The sequence below is a fragment of the Oryzias latipes genome, chromosome 18 (genome assembly GCF_002234675.1).
Source record: "Oryzias latipes chromosome 18, ASM223467v1".
NCBI classification, from domain to species: domain Eukaryota; kingdom Metazoa; phylum Chordata; class Actinopteri; order Beloniformes; family Adrianichthyidae; genus Oryzias; species Oryzias latipes.
Window position 1 is genome coordinate 14519351 of NC_019876.2, and position 14663 is coordinate 14534013.

Sequence of the window (14663 nt, forward strand, 5' to 3'; positions counted from 1 at the left end):
GTAGAATAAATAATTCAAGTCTCAACTTTCTGTCCATCGAGATTGCTAAATATTAACATTTTTCCTTTGTGTGTTTCAGCCATGCTGACAAAATGCCACTGTTCTGGTGAGCTTTGTGTGCATTAGTTCTTATATGGAACTCATTATTCTATTTTTACCGGTCTAAAATTAATTATTAATTATATCCCAGTATACAGAAATAAAAAGTACTCTCTTTGGGGTAAATCCGCTCGCAATGAGGAGAAAAGTTTGCTAACGATATCTCTTGGTTGCAATCACTTCTCGGGCAGTTTTCCGGCACGGAAAATTTTCATGTTATCTTTTAAATGTTGACCAAAGTCAGCACAGTTCTAGGAATGTAATCAAATGCAAAACCGGTACCAAGAAGCGATACCATTTCTTTCTACCATATGAAACACAAAGAAGGTAATATGATATTTCTTCTATCTATGAAAATATATATTTTACTGCAAGTATTTCGGTCACCAAGCGATAAAAATAAAAATACAATAAAGTCTGAAATTATGTGAAGAATTTCATAATTTTACGAGAAGTAAAAAAAAAGTCAGAAAATTACAAGTATAAAATATTAAAATTATTAGAAAAAGTTTTATTACAATAAAGTTGTAAAATTATCATAGTTATCATAGATTCTTATGATAAACTGAAGCCTTATGACATCACCATAAATGGCTGCATTGATGGTTTAGTTGGCACGCAATGTGGACAGAGGCAATTCTTTAGACTATTGATTTGTTTTTTGTTTTTTTTACAGAATCATTTATCATAGTATAAAAAGACATTTGGCGTATCAGTGCCCTGTAACAAGTTTTTTTAAACTTTAACTATGGAAACTAAAGAGAAAAAAAGTGTCGAGCCTGTAACTGCCTACTCAACCAAACAGTTGAACACGTTTAGAAAACCCATTTTGAAAAACATTGATTATGTGTATATCTTTCCTAGGTACTAAGCATATGTGTATATATATATATATATATATATATATATATATATATATATATATATATCTGTGTGTGTTTTTAAATTGATTTTGTTTTGGTCGGGGTAACTTGAGAAATGGGCCTTGTATTATTTCACATTCACGGCTTTTCCTTGTGAATTAAAATTACATTTTTGGTTTTTCAAGACTTTTTTTCATTGATACATGTTTTTATTTCAATGGAAATATTGCTTTTTATAGTTACATTTGGGAATAATGAGCTTTAAAATTTTGCTTCCAATGTTTATACATCATGTTGCCATGTTGCTATTTGAGTGCTTTACATATACAGTAAATAAATGCAAATTGATGTAAATTCCCTGCCCGTAAATGTGATCAGCTGTCTCTGGTTGAATGGACCCTTTTGAAAGGGGGGGGGGGGGGGGGGTTCCTCATCGTTGAACAGCCAGGTATAGTCGTTAAAACCGAGGTCAGAAACAGTTGAGGCTTTACTGTGTGCGAGTGGCCACTAGTTCTCCAGGCTTGAATCCAATCAGTGATAAAGTTTTCTCATGCTCTTTATTTTTTCTAAGGTTTATTGGACTCTGGTGAAGAAATACCAAGATGGCAGTGATGTTTCTGGAAAATGCCTTGTTTTTGATTAGCTGGGGTGAGTCTTTTTTTGTGCATTTTGTTAAATTAAATTTTATTAAATTTCCACAGATACTTTTAACTATTGCAAATTCAGTTTAAAAGAAAAAATAAATAAAACAAATGTGTAATAAAATGACATAATGTAAAGGTTTAGGAGAGTGGAACTAGCTGCTGCTTTTCTGAAAATGGGAATCAAGTTTGCCTTTTTTTCTTCTTCTCCTTCTTATTAGCTTTGCTGCTGATCTGTGCTGCTACACAGAGGGAGTATTTCATCCCATCCCAAAATCTCAGCTGGGTGGAAGCCAGGGACCATTGCCAGGTGCCCACACACATTTATCCTGTCTTTAAAAACCCAAACAGTCCTACCTGTCACAGGTTCAGTGGAATAAGCTGCACTAGAGAAGGCTGTGGCATTGTAGAAGTCACTGTTTATGTTTCCTTGTAGATTCCACTGATGGTTATACCATCAAGTCAACTGTCCTGCTGAAATACACAGTAAAACATAATAGAAATAGTTTATTAAAAGTATTTTCATCCTTAAAACCCTTCAAGTCACAAAAAGTTTCCGTGTGATGCAAGCAAACTGCAAACTATTCGAGACTTGCAAAAATGTAAAACCTTGTCTTTAGACATTCATGATTTTTGAACAGGTTTAAAGTTGTTATAATGTTTTTTCTACACCTTTTCCAAACTTTTTTTCAAAATCAATGTAGTGCAGAATTTTCTTTTAAGAGCTACAATCTAGAAATAAGGAGATTATTATTAAAATGAACCAAAATTATTTTGCTCCAAACTCTTGACATTAAAAAAAACTTGATTTAAGACTGAAAAAAATACATATTTCATTGTAATTTTTGGTTCAGTTTCAAATAGGTTATTTTAAAGTTCAACAAATATATACAATCTTAGACTGGAATTCATTCTCAGTATTTTGAACCCAAAAAAATTTAATTTAATGTTGTAAGAAAAAGTGCTATTTTTAGATTTTATAAGGATTTATTATAATTGGCCAATGGTTCTAAGCAAACCATTTGCTAAGAACTAGCAAAAAAACATTTGACTGTAAAACATTCAAGTATGATAAAATAAATCTAAATTAAAGCTGCGTGCAGCGTTGTTTGGTTCCCATTCATTACCTGCCCTGCCTCACCTGCTGAGCAGCCGCTACACGCCCCCGTCCCCACCGCCCACACAAAGCTCCCTGCCTCCCCCCTCTGAATCTGCCAACCTTGTCAGTCCAGCATGTGAACAATTTATTCCAAAATAAAAAAAATTTATCCACAATGGTGGCTTTTCTTATGGTTTCCTCTCCATAGCAACCATTTTATGTTTTGATCGCCTTAAAGTGTGTAATTATTTTGAAGAATTTGCAAAAGTTATCATTGGGATTTCCTTGGCTACAGAGGGATTTTCCTAACCCTCATTAGATTAGATTAGATTAACTTTATTAACCCCCGTAGGGAAATTCAGTTGTAGTTGGCAGCTCCATGACATAAAACAAAATATACACAAAATATGCTGGGAAGAAAAATATACAGACAGAAACTCTAAAAGCTCTCAAGACTCATATTTACACGTCCATTCATGAATGAATTGTTTATTCCAATGGCTAATGGCAGGAATGACTTCCTGTACCTGTCAGGAATTGGTGGTGGAGGACCCAAAATGCAGGAGACCAAGCTTTGTGACAGGAAATAAAACATTTAATAAACAAACTGAAACATGACAAAACTATGGGGAGAAACAAACCAGTGACAAAACAGAGCAGATGACCTGACAAGGATGAACAGAAACCAAGACACTTAAATAGGCTGAGGGTCATAACTGAACTGAAGACAGCTGTGGATCATGAACCAGAAACTGGTGTGACTGACAAGGAAACTAAAAACATGACAAAGAAAACCAAACCACTGAATCCTTACAGTACTGTTCCTTTGTACAGCGGGGGTGTATAAGTCTGCTGCTAACGCTACTTCTCAGGTTGTCCACCACATTGTAGAGAGGATGGGAGGGGTTGTCCATGATGGTCCCCAGTTTAGCCAGCAGTCTGTCCCCCACCACCTCCTCCAGATTGGCCATCTTGAAGCCAATAACAGACCCTGTTTTTTGGACGAGTTTGTCCAGTCTGTTGGCGTCCTTTGCTTTAATGCCAGCACCTCAGCACACTACAGCAAAGAAGATGGTCCTCGCCGCGACAGACTGGTAAAACATGTGGCGCATCCTGCTGCAAACGTTGAAGGACCTGAGTCTCCTCAGGAAGTAAAGTAGACTCATGTCCTTCTTGTAAACCCCCTCAGTGTCAGTGGACCACTCCAGTTTATTGTCCAGACGGACTCCCAGGAACTTGTAGGACGAGACAATTTCTACATTAATCCCTTCGATACAGAAATAAGATATGTGCAACTAACAGGAAAACGCCACTTTTGCAAGCTTGCTAGCAAATGCCGTTCAAAATCAACAAACTTTATTTGTAACATTTTTTCCCCAGACTTGATCTTAAAATTGTTTTAGACCTCCAAAAGATATTTTTGGCCCCATTCCTTTTTTCTTTTTTTTTTTTTTTTTTTTTTCTTTTTTTTTTAACTTGTCCTGTCCAACAGCTAGGCAAACAGATGAGAGCTGAGGGCCTCTTGTGTTGGACATATTTTATTTTAACAATAGGGGTTATTCATCTTCAGACAAACCAAAGGTATGTCTGAATAAACCCCTTTTGTAATTGAGGCCAAACTTTATTAATTTCAACCATGTTTGAAAACCTTTGGTGTTGGACCGGACGGAAAAGGAAAGAGGGGAAGAAGAGAGAGGGACGTTAGAGAGAGGGGGGGGTAGGAGGGTGATAATAGGAGGGGAAGGGGGGTAAGACCATGAAGCAGCATAGAGCAGACAGGTTTACTGGTTGTTTATCATTACGGTACAGTTCAAATGTAGTACAAAAAGGGCGGGGCCTGTTCACACACACTCAAATATTATCAACACACCTGCTAGCTGCAAAAAAATGTTCACATGTCAACATGTACACAAAACAGATAGTGTTCACGAACGCATACCTATGCCTTTAAACCAACTAGTGTGAAATCTTTCATTCATTCAATCATGCAAACTATTAGTGCAAAGGTGAGCTAACACCTGTGCTCAGGTGAGTGTTTATGTTCTTCTAAAATGGATGGTGGAATGTGAAAAGAAGGAGGAGGAGCGCCCAGCCACCCCCACACCCAGACCCCCGCCGCAGCAGCAGCGGCAGCCAGAATTCCCCCAACGCCACACGGGAACAGGCAGGGAACAAGACCAAGACCGCCACCCAGGCCAGGGCCAGGGTGGCGGTTCCTTTTTTCTTTTTTGATGGTTTTCTTCTGCTGTGATGTCATCGTTGTTTTTTGTTGTTGTTTTTTTGTTTTTTTTTGGGGGGGGGGTCATTCACTATGCCCAAAATTCATTTTTACTGGTTACTAGGGGTGTTGGGCACATGCAAACTTTGGTGATTTTTTTGTGTGTGTGTGGCGGAGGAAATTTAAAACAATATGGTTGTTGCAGGACAGGACTGCTGCGGGAAAGAGTTATAATTATAATTGCCTGTTGGGGCAATTTCCTTTCTTTTGAAAACATTTTGGACCTTTTGACAAATTTTTTTCCTTCTTTGTGAAAACACAACACAAACACGGTTGCTGCTGCAGCTGCTGGCCATAAAAATGTTTTTGCAAATGAGTTGTATGATATTTATGCACTAAAAGAAATGTTTACAGCTGCTTTGCATCAGTCATTTGTATGAGAATGTAAATTGAAAAAATATGGCTTTTTTCTTCTTTATGTATTTATTTTTTTAATACAAAGATGTGACATTTGTTTTTTATTCATGTTCAGGCCTGCTATAAGGATCTAGTGAGTCTGACTCCAGAAAACATCCAGATCATTGTCCACATGCTGAAATCCGAGCACTGGATTGGTCTTCGCAAGTACTTCCCCAACATCAGTAACACCGACGGCTCCACTTGGATCCAGTGGGCAAACGGGGATCCGGTCGTCTTCCAGAACTGGCATCCCGACATGCCAGTCTCTAAATTTCCCCTCCCAAAGATAGACTGCTGCAGCTGCTCCTGCACTTGCCCAGCTACCACCGCCGGCATCTTTTCAACCATTTTAACCACAGAGCCGGTGACAAACTTTACCTCTGTGGGATCTGGGGTGACAAAGTCGCCGCCGCTGAATGCAACGTGCGAGCGAGCTCCTATATTTCCCCCAGTGATCCCAGAGACAAATAAGTTGTACATTGAGGACTCCTGCGTCGTCATGCTTCGCTTTGGGCTTTGGGCTGAGAGGAACTGCACAGACAAACTCCCCTTCATTTGTTATGAAGGTACCTCAGTGCTCAGTTTTAGACATTCATTAAACTCACAGAGACAACACATGTTTACTTTACAGTGGGGTGTGTTTGTGTAATGAGCCCCCTAGTGGTAAATAGATGAACTGATCTGGCTTCAGCTAATTCAATTTTTAAAAAAACTGCCACACACACAAAAAGGATTCTGGTTTCTTTCACCTCAAGAAACGTACGAAATTTCACACTTTATTATTTAAAGGCAAAAGAGCAAATTTAATCTTAAAGATTGTTTTCTTAGAAGACTTGATTTCTCTAACACCCTTCCCAGATTCTTTATATACAAAATAATAATTGTGACCTGGTTCACTAGTAAAATGTAAGTGTACTTAAAGACCAAAACACAGATGAAAAGTGTGTTTTGGGTGTTTTTAACAAACAAATATAAACTTTTTTAGCTTTTAAGTGTTAATTCCTCACAAAAAACAACCCAAAGTGGTATTTCTGAGAATCCCACTAAAAACCTGCACCAGCCCCTCCCAATCCACGGAAACGAGTGGGTTCTCACTAGGTGACGTCCATAAGTGAGGAACAGCCCCTTCCAGGAAGAGTCTGCACTGTCAGCATCGCCCCCAAGCAAACACACAAACACACTTTCTCCGTGGTGCTAGCGGTGATTGGTAAAAATGCCGTCCTTCTTAAGCACAATATGCACATCCATCTTTGCAAAAGTTCAGATGTTGTTCACGGTTGTGGGCAAAACGCAGACACGCTGCTGAGGCCGATTCTAGGTTGACGTCATGAAATGGGCGGCACCCACATGGCGTGAAAGGTGGAGCCTCAGAGATTGAGTCGTCTTACTTCCAGATTGGAAAAGAGCTCAGGGAAAGAAAACAAATTTAAAAAAAAATCGTTCTTTAGTGTGCCAAAGGTACTCTGAAAGGTTTAATAAAAGAATGATGTAGGCCCTAAAAGAATACTAAGCTCAAAATTGAGTATTTCCTTATTCAGATTATTGCAAACCAGGAGAAGACAACCAACTAAAATATGAAAAAGAGCTTATTTGTGATGTAGAACTGGATGAGCAACAAGCTCCCTCCTGATGCATCCACTTGCAGACAAACAGATCCATGTTCGTCTTCGTTTTCCTCGTCTGAGCCACATCTGGCTCTAAACTGTACACCTGGATTACTCCAGCTTTGCTCGCCATTTTGGTTGCAGCGATGATGTCAGGTTGGGGTTGTGAAGGGCTGCAAACTAGTGGGAGAGAGTGTAAACATGGGAAATGAGGGCATGTTTTTAGATTTCGGCTTCTGAAGATTCCAGCAAAAGTGTCATTTTGTTCTTGTTGTAATATTTATGTAACATCGTGTTACTGAGAGCAAATGTTGTGTTTTTTTATTTTCTGGTCTTTTTTTAATCCAAACAGACAAATTCATCGGGCGTGTGGATATTGCGTGCAACACGTCTCAGAGCGCCTTCCTGAAGTGGCAACCTGGGCCTGGTAATGTCGAGTATTACCAAGTAGAGATTAAAGGAGTGCCCTTGTCACAACAACCCCAACCTGTTTTCGGCCTAAGCCTCTCTCTTAATGGTCTTACTGGAGGCAACTACTATGAAGTCAATGTCTCTGCTGTAAAATGCCAACGATTCCTCAACCCCCAGCTCGCTTCTTTCTACACAGGTGAGGAACATCCAAGAAGGTGTTTAAATTCTAACTTTTTTCGTGCTCACGTTTTCATTTTTTGAAACAAAAAATGTGACATAACCCATTTGCAGAAGTAAAAACCCAGTAAATATGAACACTTTTGATCTTTGGAATCCACTGTGCTCTGCTGATAAAAATGTTGATGATATAAAAAAAAACATTCACGTATATATATATATTTTTTAAGTGTCAAGTAGTTCAAACACAGTGAGTACATTGTGGTCTACATTAATCAATCCAGTGAGCATCGATGCACACTGTTTTTTTTGTAAGCTTCTGAGAAAACTTAACATTATAGACAATAACTTATACAGCTTACCCTAGCCTCAACTGTAACCCTAACCACAACTCTTACCATAACCCAAAACGGGTTCAGAATTGTAAAGCTTTTATTAAATGCTTGAAATGTGAAAAACCTTAACTGTTAGGGTCACAGGTTTGTTTTCAAGTGATATGAGGGTACTACCGGTTCTGGTCGACTTCTACAACTTTCGGTTCTAGACAATGATGTCTGCAGCCTCCTGGTAGATTTAGGAATTGTTGATTCAGACGCCCTTAGTATTGTGTGTGTGGCCTTTGGTGCTGCACAAATGAATCATCAGGCGCACTTGGAAGCTCAGTACGTTTTATTCATGCTCCACAGCCTCAACACACTTTTACTCATCTTGCTGGACAGTTCCTTCAAACACACAGGCGCCCCCTTGTGGTTGCCAACAGAATAACAGTTGTAACATCTAACACTTAGGAAATGATGACGACCCTGAGGTGCACTAAGTAGTGAGACGTGAGGGAATTGGGGCAAAGCTTGAATTTTAATTACAAACCTGTACTAATAGGATTTAATTTAGCCTCCATTTTTGAGGAAACTTTTCGAGCAAAGTGAAATGCATGTAACTGAAAAAGCCGACTTTCTCCTCATAACTATGAGCCTGTTTTAGTTGCCTATGAAATGAGGTTCAGATGATGAAAAGCAGAATTGATGATTATTATTATCTGATTAGAAATAAATTAATAAGTATTGATAAAATTAAGTTTTACAGTGAAAAAAAAACAGATTTGCAGTTTTTCTACACACAACAAATTTAAGGTGGATCTGCTGATTTGATTTGGATTTTGTTGCAGAGAATTCCAATTTCATGATTTATGCTAAATACTACTCTACTAAGACTAAGACTAAAAATAACAAGGAAGCATTTCTCTTTTTTAGTGCCTAACAAAGTCAAGGATCTCAGAGTGGACTACACAACAGACACGTCCATCTTTCTGAGATGGGATGTGCCAGATGGAAATGTCAGTATGTACTTGGTGAAGACGGGAACTCAGCAGAGGGAAGTGAACGCAACAGAGTTAGACTTTAATGGATTGATCCCCGGGAGCTGTTTCACATTCACTGTGCAGTCTGGAGTCCAGGACAGGTCCAAGTGGAGTGAAGGATCTGTAGTCAGCAACTGTACAAGTGAGTTTAAGGTTTCACGTTTTTCTGGTCCTTAAATCTGCAGAAACGTGAGCCGCCAAGTGTCTTGTGTGACGCTGAGATTGCGTTTTGTGTTTGACGGGTGGTCGTCTCCTGCAGGGCCCGGCAAAGTGTCCAACCTGAACGTTTATGATGTAACAAACAACCAGCTCACACTAAGGTGGAATAAACCTGATGGAAATTTTGCAGGCTTCTTTATAAAAGTTAGCAGCAGGAACACAACGTGAGTAATATTTACTAGTTTGTTTCTTTAGAAAACTAAAGATTTGTTGCTTTTAGTCACTAAATATTTATTATAAATACTTTAACAGCCATTTGTTGACCTTGCTTGTCTCTTTTGCCAAATCAAAATTTTCCCCCTACCCCCACATTTATCCCTCAAAGAGTTATGGAAAAATACATAACAGAATTATTAATAATTTTAAAAGTACTAAAACAAAAGTTCAAAACGGCACAGCAATACGGCATACGGATCCCCCTCCCAGCGGAGGGATATTCAGCCCTAAGTCACTATGGCTACCCCTTAAAAACCAAGTTCAGACACCACTACAGCTCCAAATGCCCCTACAATTGGAGGGGCAGGTAGAAGCCGGAGGGGTAGGGGTAGAATTCGGATTCAGCCCTTTGTAGGCTTAGTTTAATGCTAAGCTGTTGATGCTGACGCACAAGTTTGTTTTTTCTTGAAGACTTTGAAAGCACTTTTTTATTTAAAGGTAACGCTTTATTGCTCTTCTTACAGCCAACTTCTTGATGCAAACCAATCTGAGACCGAAAAGATAGTTACTGCTTTGCCAAGTGGCTCCTATATAACCATCGAAGTGAGAGTGAAAGCCAACAGCGACGTGATGGGAGACGCCACCGTCATCCTTGCTTACACTGGCAAGTCAAAAAAAAAAATCCATTTGTTTTCCTGCTTTGATGCTGTTCAGTTGGCCTGCTGGCTCTTGATGTGACCGTTTTGGATCCTTTGAACAGTTCCTGAACCAGTCTTGAACCTGAAGTTGCAGCCTGGGAACAAAGAGCTCACAGTCACATGGAGCTACTCAGACAGTGCCGATGTGACATTCACTGCTGAGCTGTGGAAGGATGATAAATTCATGAAAAATGCCACCACCACGGAAAAGCAGATTAAGTTTCAGGACCTGAAGTCTGCAACCAATTACACTGTGCAAGTCTATGCTGTTAGTGGCACACATCCAGGAATACATGAGTCAGCCTCAGAGTTTACCTGTAAGTTTATAAAGCCTTTAAATATGGATTGATGTAATCTAAAAAACTGCTTTATGATGACTTACAAGCCAATTGTGTCCAACTTAGAAATCAAATGAGGAAAATTATGTTTCTTTTTTCATCTACCAGTGCCTGGGACTCCCTTAAACATCAGAGCAACAAACATGTCAACAAACAACATCACATTGGAGTGGGACGCCCCTGACGGCATAACAAAAGCCACATACATCGTTAATTTCACCAATTTCTGGGGAGATAAAGTAACAGTAGAAGTCGTAGACAACACCAAATACGAATTTACAAACTTAAAATCAGGAACCAGGTACTTTTATAAAGTCTACAACAAGGCTGGAAGCTTCCTAAGTTTACCGGCAATCTACAATGTTTCTACAGGTGAGAACTTCATGACTGAAGTCTTAAGCTCTGAGTTTTACTATTTTCTGAAGCTAAGAAAAATGTTGTTTTTTTACCTTGAAGTACAACTTTTTAAGCATTTTTTTCAATTAAGATCAATAAAGAGAAGTATTCCATATTTTCCGCACTATAAGGCGCAATTAAAAGCCTTAATTTTTTTTTCAAAAAAACAACAGTGCCTTCTATAATCTGGACTGCCTTTTATGGATAAACTCTGGTTGTGTTTACCGGTGTCAAAGCGATTAACGGCGCTCTGTTAAAGACGAGTTGCAAACACGGTTGTGAATATGCTACATGGCCAAATATAGCAGTGACGGACTGTGTATTTTTTATGTGTTACCAACAAGGTTGGTAGTTAGCGTAGTCACAGTGACATTCGTTTTAGCGGAATCCGTCTGTTTTTTTTCCGTGTTGCAAACAAAGCTGGTATTTACAGGTGAACACACTAACGTGTTAAAAGCGATTTACTGTGACTAAATTAATGAAGTCTGACTGAATGACAGACTCATGTTTGACTCTTTTGTTTCGCTTAATGTGCCTTATGCTACTGGGTGTGTGATGTACGTTTAGAAAAGCACAAAAAGCCCGTTCTGGTCCGCCCGTTTTGGACCGTTGCTACCTTATACTAGCACATTTCCGGCACCTACAGTTGTCAGAGGCTTGGTGTAAAATGTGGAAGTGGTGCAAATCTCACATATCTTGCTCCAGACGTTTCTTTTTCACAGCTCTATTCTGAAATATGAAAGACTTGGTGTGACAGAAATTCAGCCGTACACAAACTGTAATCTAAAGGGATCCCATCCATACGTCAATACCAAAACCGAGTCCCTGATTGGTCAAACTGGGTTAACTTTCACCGGACATTCAATGGCCACGCGTTTTGTATGTAGAGCCCAAAAACAGTTGTAGAAACTTGTGTGCCGAAACGTGAACACAAAAATGTTAATGCAGAAGCCTAGAATGAGCGTATATGTGACTTTTTATTGAAAGTGGTGTAAACAAGGCTGTATAGTTCGATGCCCCTTGTATCATAGTTTTAATAATAGACCATTCATTGACAGTGCTCCTTATAGTCGGTCCGGTGTGCCCTATAATGCCAAAGTATGTCCCTAACATTTGCAATTTTACAATCGGTGCAACATCGATGCATAAGGTTATACAGCTTTCACGACCGTGGGAAACAGCACATAAAAATGCAATGCCATCCTCTTGCAAACCAAACAGATGAGCTTCCTGCTTAGACTTTACCTTAAGTTACCGGAACACAACACGTTTCATAATGCATGCACAATGTACAGTGTTGTTAATAAATTAAATAGTCGTTTGTGTGACCTCATACCACTTTATTCGCCCTCTTATCACCATGACACCAGGAAAAGCATATGCTAAAAGGCAAAAACAGAAAGTTACAATGCACAAGCTTCTCTGTCTGTACCAGAGGTCCACAAACTCGGAATACTTTAGACAGTGACGTTAAACAATCTGCTACAATATATATGTTTAAAAGGAAACTGAAATTGCTATCACCACCTATTACCACCTATAACCACCTATTAATATGTTCGTGATTTCTCTCTGTTGACACTTATATGGCCACACGCCTGAGTTTATGTTGTTCGAATTCATTGTTCCATTGTCCAACGCTTTCCACTATATTACCATCATTTTCTCATACTATTATTGTATTTTATTTATGTAATTATTTTCTTTTCCTTTTCTTTTCTTTTTTCTTCCGCCACTCACCTTCTTTACTTTTATGCTTGTTTAATATGCTGGACCCCTAATAATAAGCAGCTGCTTCGGGGACGTCCATTTTTTCCACATTCTGTATTGTGAGGGGATTTGTTTGCTTTTGACACATTGTGGAAAAATAAAATAAAATAAAAATAAACTAAACTTTCCATCATGGTGTCTGGTTTCTCCACAGATCCAGTCAAAATGGAAATCACTCTGTCCATGCTGTGCTCCTCGCCACAATCGCTCTTCTGTGCAGATGTCACCCAAAAGAAAATGGTGCTTAAGCAGGTAACATCCCATGTTATTTTATGACAAATAACAACAAGAAAACATGGTTTAAATTTGACTTTTTCTGCTTTTGTGTTGCAGCTACGTGACCATTTCAACAGTACACTGGGTTCTAACATATTCTGGGAGTTCGACAAACTGGATATTTAAAATGGCACAAACATGTTTTGTTTTACCCTCTGTGAACAGTACACTATTTTTGTGATGTGAACATTATCTCTGCAATATATTACGTAAAAGAGTTTGAGTTTTTCCTTTCTCCTTACAAAAAGGTACTTAATATGCATATTTTGGGATCTAAATGTACAAACAGGTATTCATGAAAAGTGATTTCTTAGTGTAATCTGTAGAATTATTCATATGAATAATGAATATTATCCGTTTTTTTCTTTCTTTTGCTTATTAGTTCTTTTTATATAATATAATATATAATAAAATATATAGAAATAATAAAACAGTAAAAACCGAGTATGACTGTTGTCAGGCTTTTGTACGAATGTGACATTTCAAACTAAAAGTTATAAAAACCTGAATTACCCTTTTATGACTGTAAAGAATGACATAATCAGCTTAAATCTATTCAACATTAATATTTCTGTCCGACATGGGTAACATTAATGTGTTCAGTTTTTATTGTTTTTTTTTTTTTTTGCTTCAATATTTTGTTGGTTTGTTACTTTACATATTAAGGTTCTCTTATTCTGTATTTATCATCTCATCCTCTTTGGTTTGATGGAACTAAAGTATGTCTGTTGATCTGTTAGAGTTGTTTTTTCTCCATAATTGTAAGAATAAAAAGAATGACAACATTTTACTACAGAAAACAAGCTTTTTTTGTTTTGATTTTTTTTAACTGATTTCCTGATTTGTTGAGGACATAAAATACCTAATACCTAAAATGAGGCAACTGCCTTCCCTCAATTAGACAAACTCTCACAGTTCATCCACCCTCCTTCTTCACAGCATGTTTCCATGTTTGGCAGATTTTTGTGCGCCATGACAGCTTTCTTCAACCTGTTTAATCCTGTTTTTTAATGTGTCTGTCACAAATACCTTAATTATCATCTGAAGGCAAAGAAAATTATTAAATTAAGGTGTGACAGTACTCTACACCTTTAGAGGGCACTTGTGAGGCAAGATGTGCTTTTCTGCCAATGGATTAGCTTAAATAATAATTATTGAAAGTATAATGAATGATATGTAATACTAATTATTATTACATATCATTAATAATAGTCATAATTATTATTATGATTATTATTATTGTGATAAAATCTAAATAAAACAGATTTGGGAAATCTTTCTTCTTTGGTGTTCACCTCATGAGTCTGAAATACTTTTGAACAAAAACATGAAAATGAGTTAAGGATCCAAGGCTTTTAATAAGAGGAAGAAACCCTATATGTGCAAGTTCAGGCAGGAATAAAATAGTTTTATACTTTGTAGAAGATTTAGATAACACTCAATTAAAACGAATTCAATTTAAAGCAAACTTTACCTTTAATGAATGTTTTTTCCTTTTCTTGACCTGTTGAGAACAGATTTTAAATAAAAATGATCAAAATCCATTTTTTTTAAGTGATGAGAATTGAAATTTGTTTTTTTCAACCACCTTACTTTGAACAATTTTTTTCTACTCTTAACAACATTAAAACGTTTTGATCATATTAGCTCTGTCATCCTTTGCTGTTTAACATACATGTGTGTGTCCCTCAGCAAAAAGTAACTTATATAAGCATATAGGGGTCCCCAAACTTTTCCCTCCAAGGGCCACTTGACGTTTCCATTCTCTGATCGGGTACCGGGGTCAGTTCGAAACAGAAAAAGTTTGACGATAGCAGGGGTGCCTAAGTGTAAACTGAAAGCCACACTTAAACAAATATTAATAACCAAATATGACATTAAA

At 37.8% G+C, this 14663-nt stretch overlaps 1 protein-coding gene across 1 annotated transcript; it reads left to right on the forward strand.

Annotated features, from left to right (window-relative positions):
• Window positions 1–1453: 1453 nt before the first annotated feature.
• On the forward strand, window positions 1454–13581 carry LOC105356441 (receptor-type tyrosine-protein phosphatase eta). Its single transcript, XM_023948952.1, has 11 exons — window positions 1454–1610; window positions 1825–1913; window positions 5453–5945; window positions 7336–7590; window positions 8822–9070; window positions 9188–9311; window positions 9828–9967; window positions 10064–10318; window positions 10448–10711; window positions 12660–12757; window positions 12839–13581. The coding sequence occupies exons 1-11, from the start codon at window positions 1565–1567 to the stop codon at window positions 12905–12907; spliced, it is 2082 nt and encodes a 693-aa protein (XP_023804720.1). The 5' UTR covers window positions 1454–1564; the 3' UTR covers window positions 12908–13581.
• Window positions 13582–14663: the final 1082 nt, after the last annotated feature.

Coding starts and splice junctions, on each gene's coding strand:
- LOC105356441 (XM_023948952.1), top strand. CDS start 1,565: ATGGCAGTGATGTTTCTGGAAAATGCCTTGTTTTTGATTAGCTGGG. Junction 1,611..1,824: donor CTTGTTTTTGATTAGCTGGG/GTGAGTCTTTTT, acceptor CCTTCTTATTAG/CTTTGCTGCTGATCTGTGCT. Junction 9,071..9,187: donor TGTAGTCAGCAACTGTACAA/GTGAGTTTAAGG, acceptor CGTCTCCTGCAG/GGCCCGGCAAAGTGTCCAAC.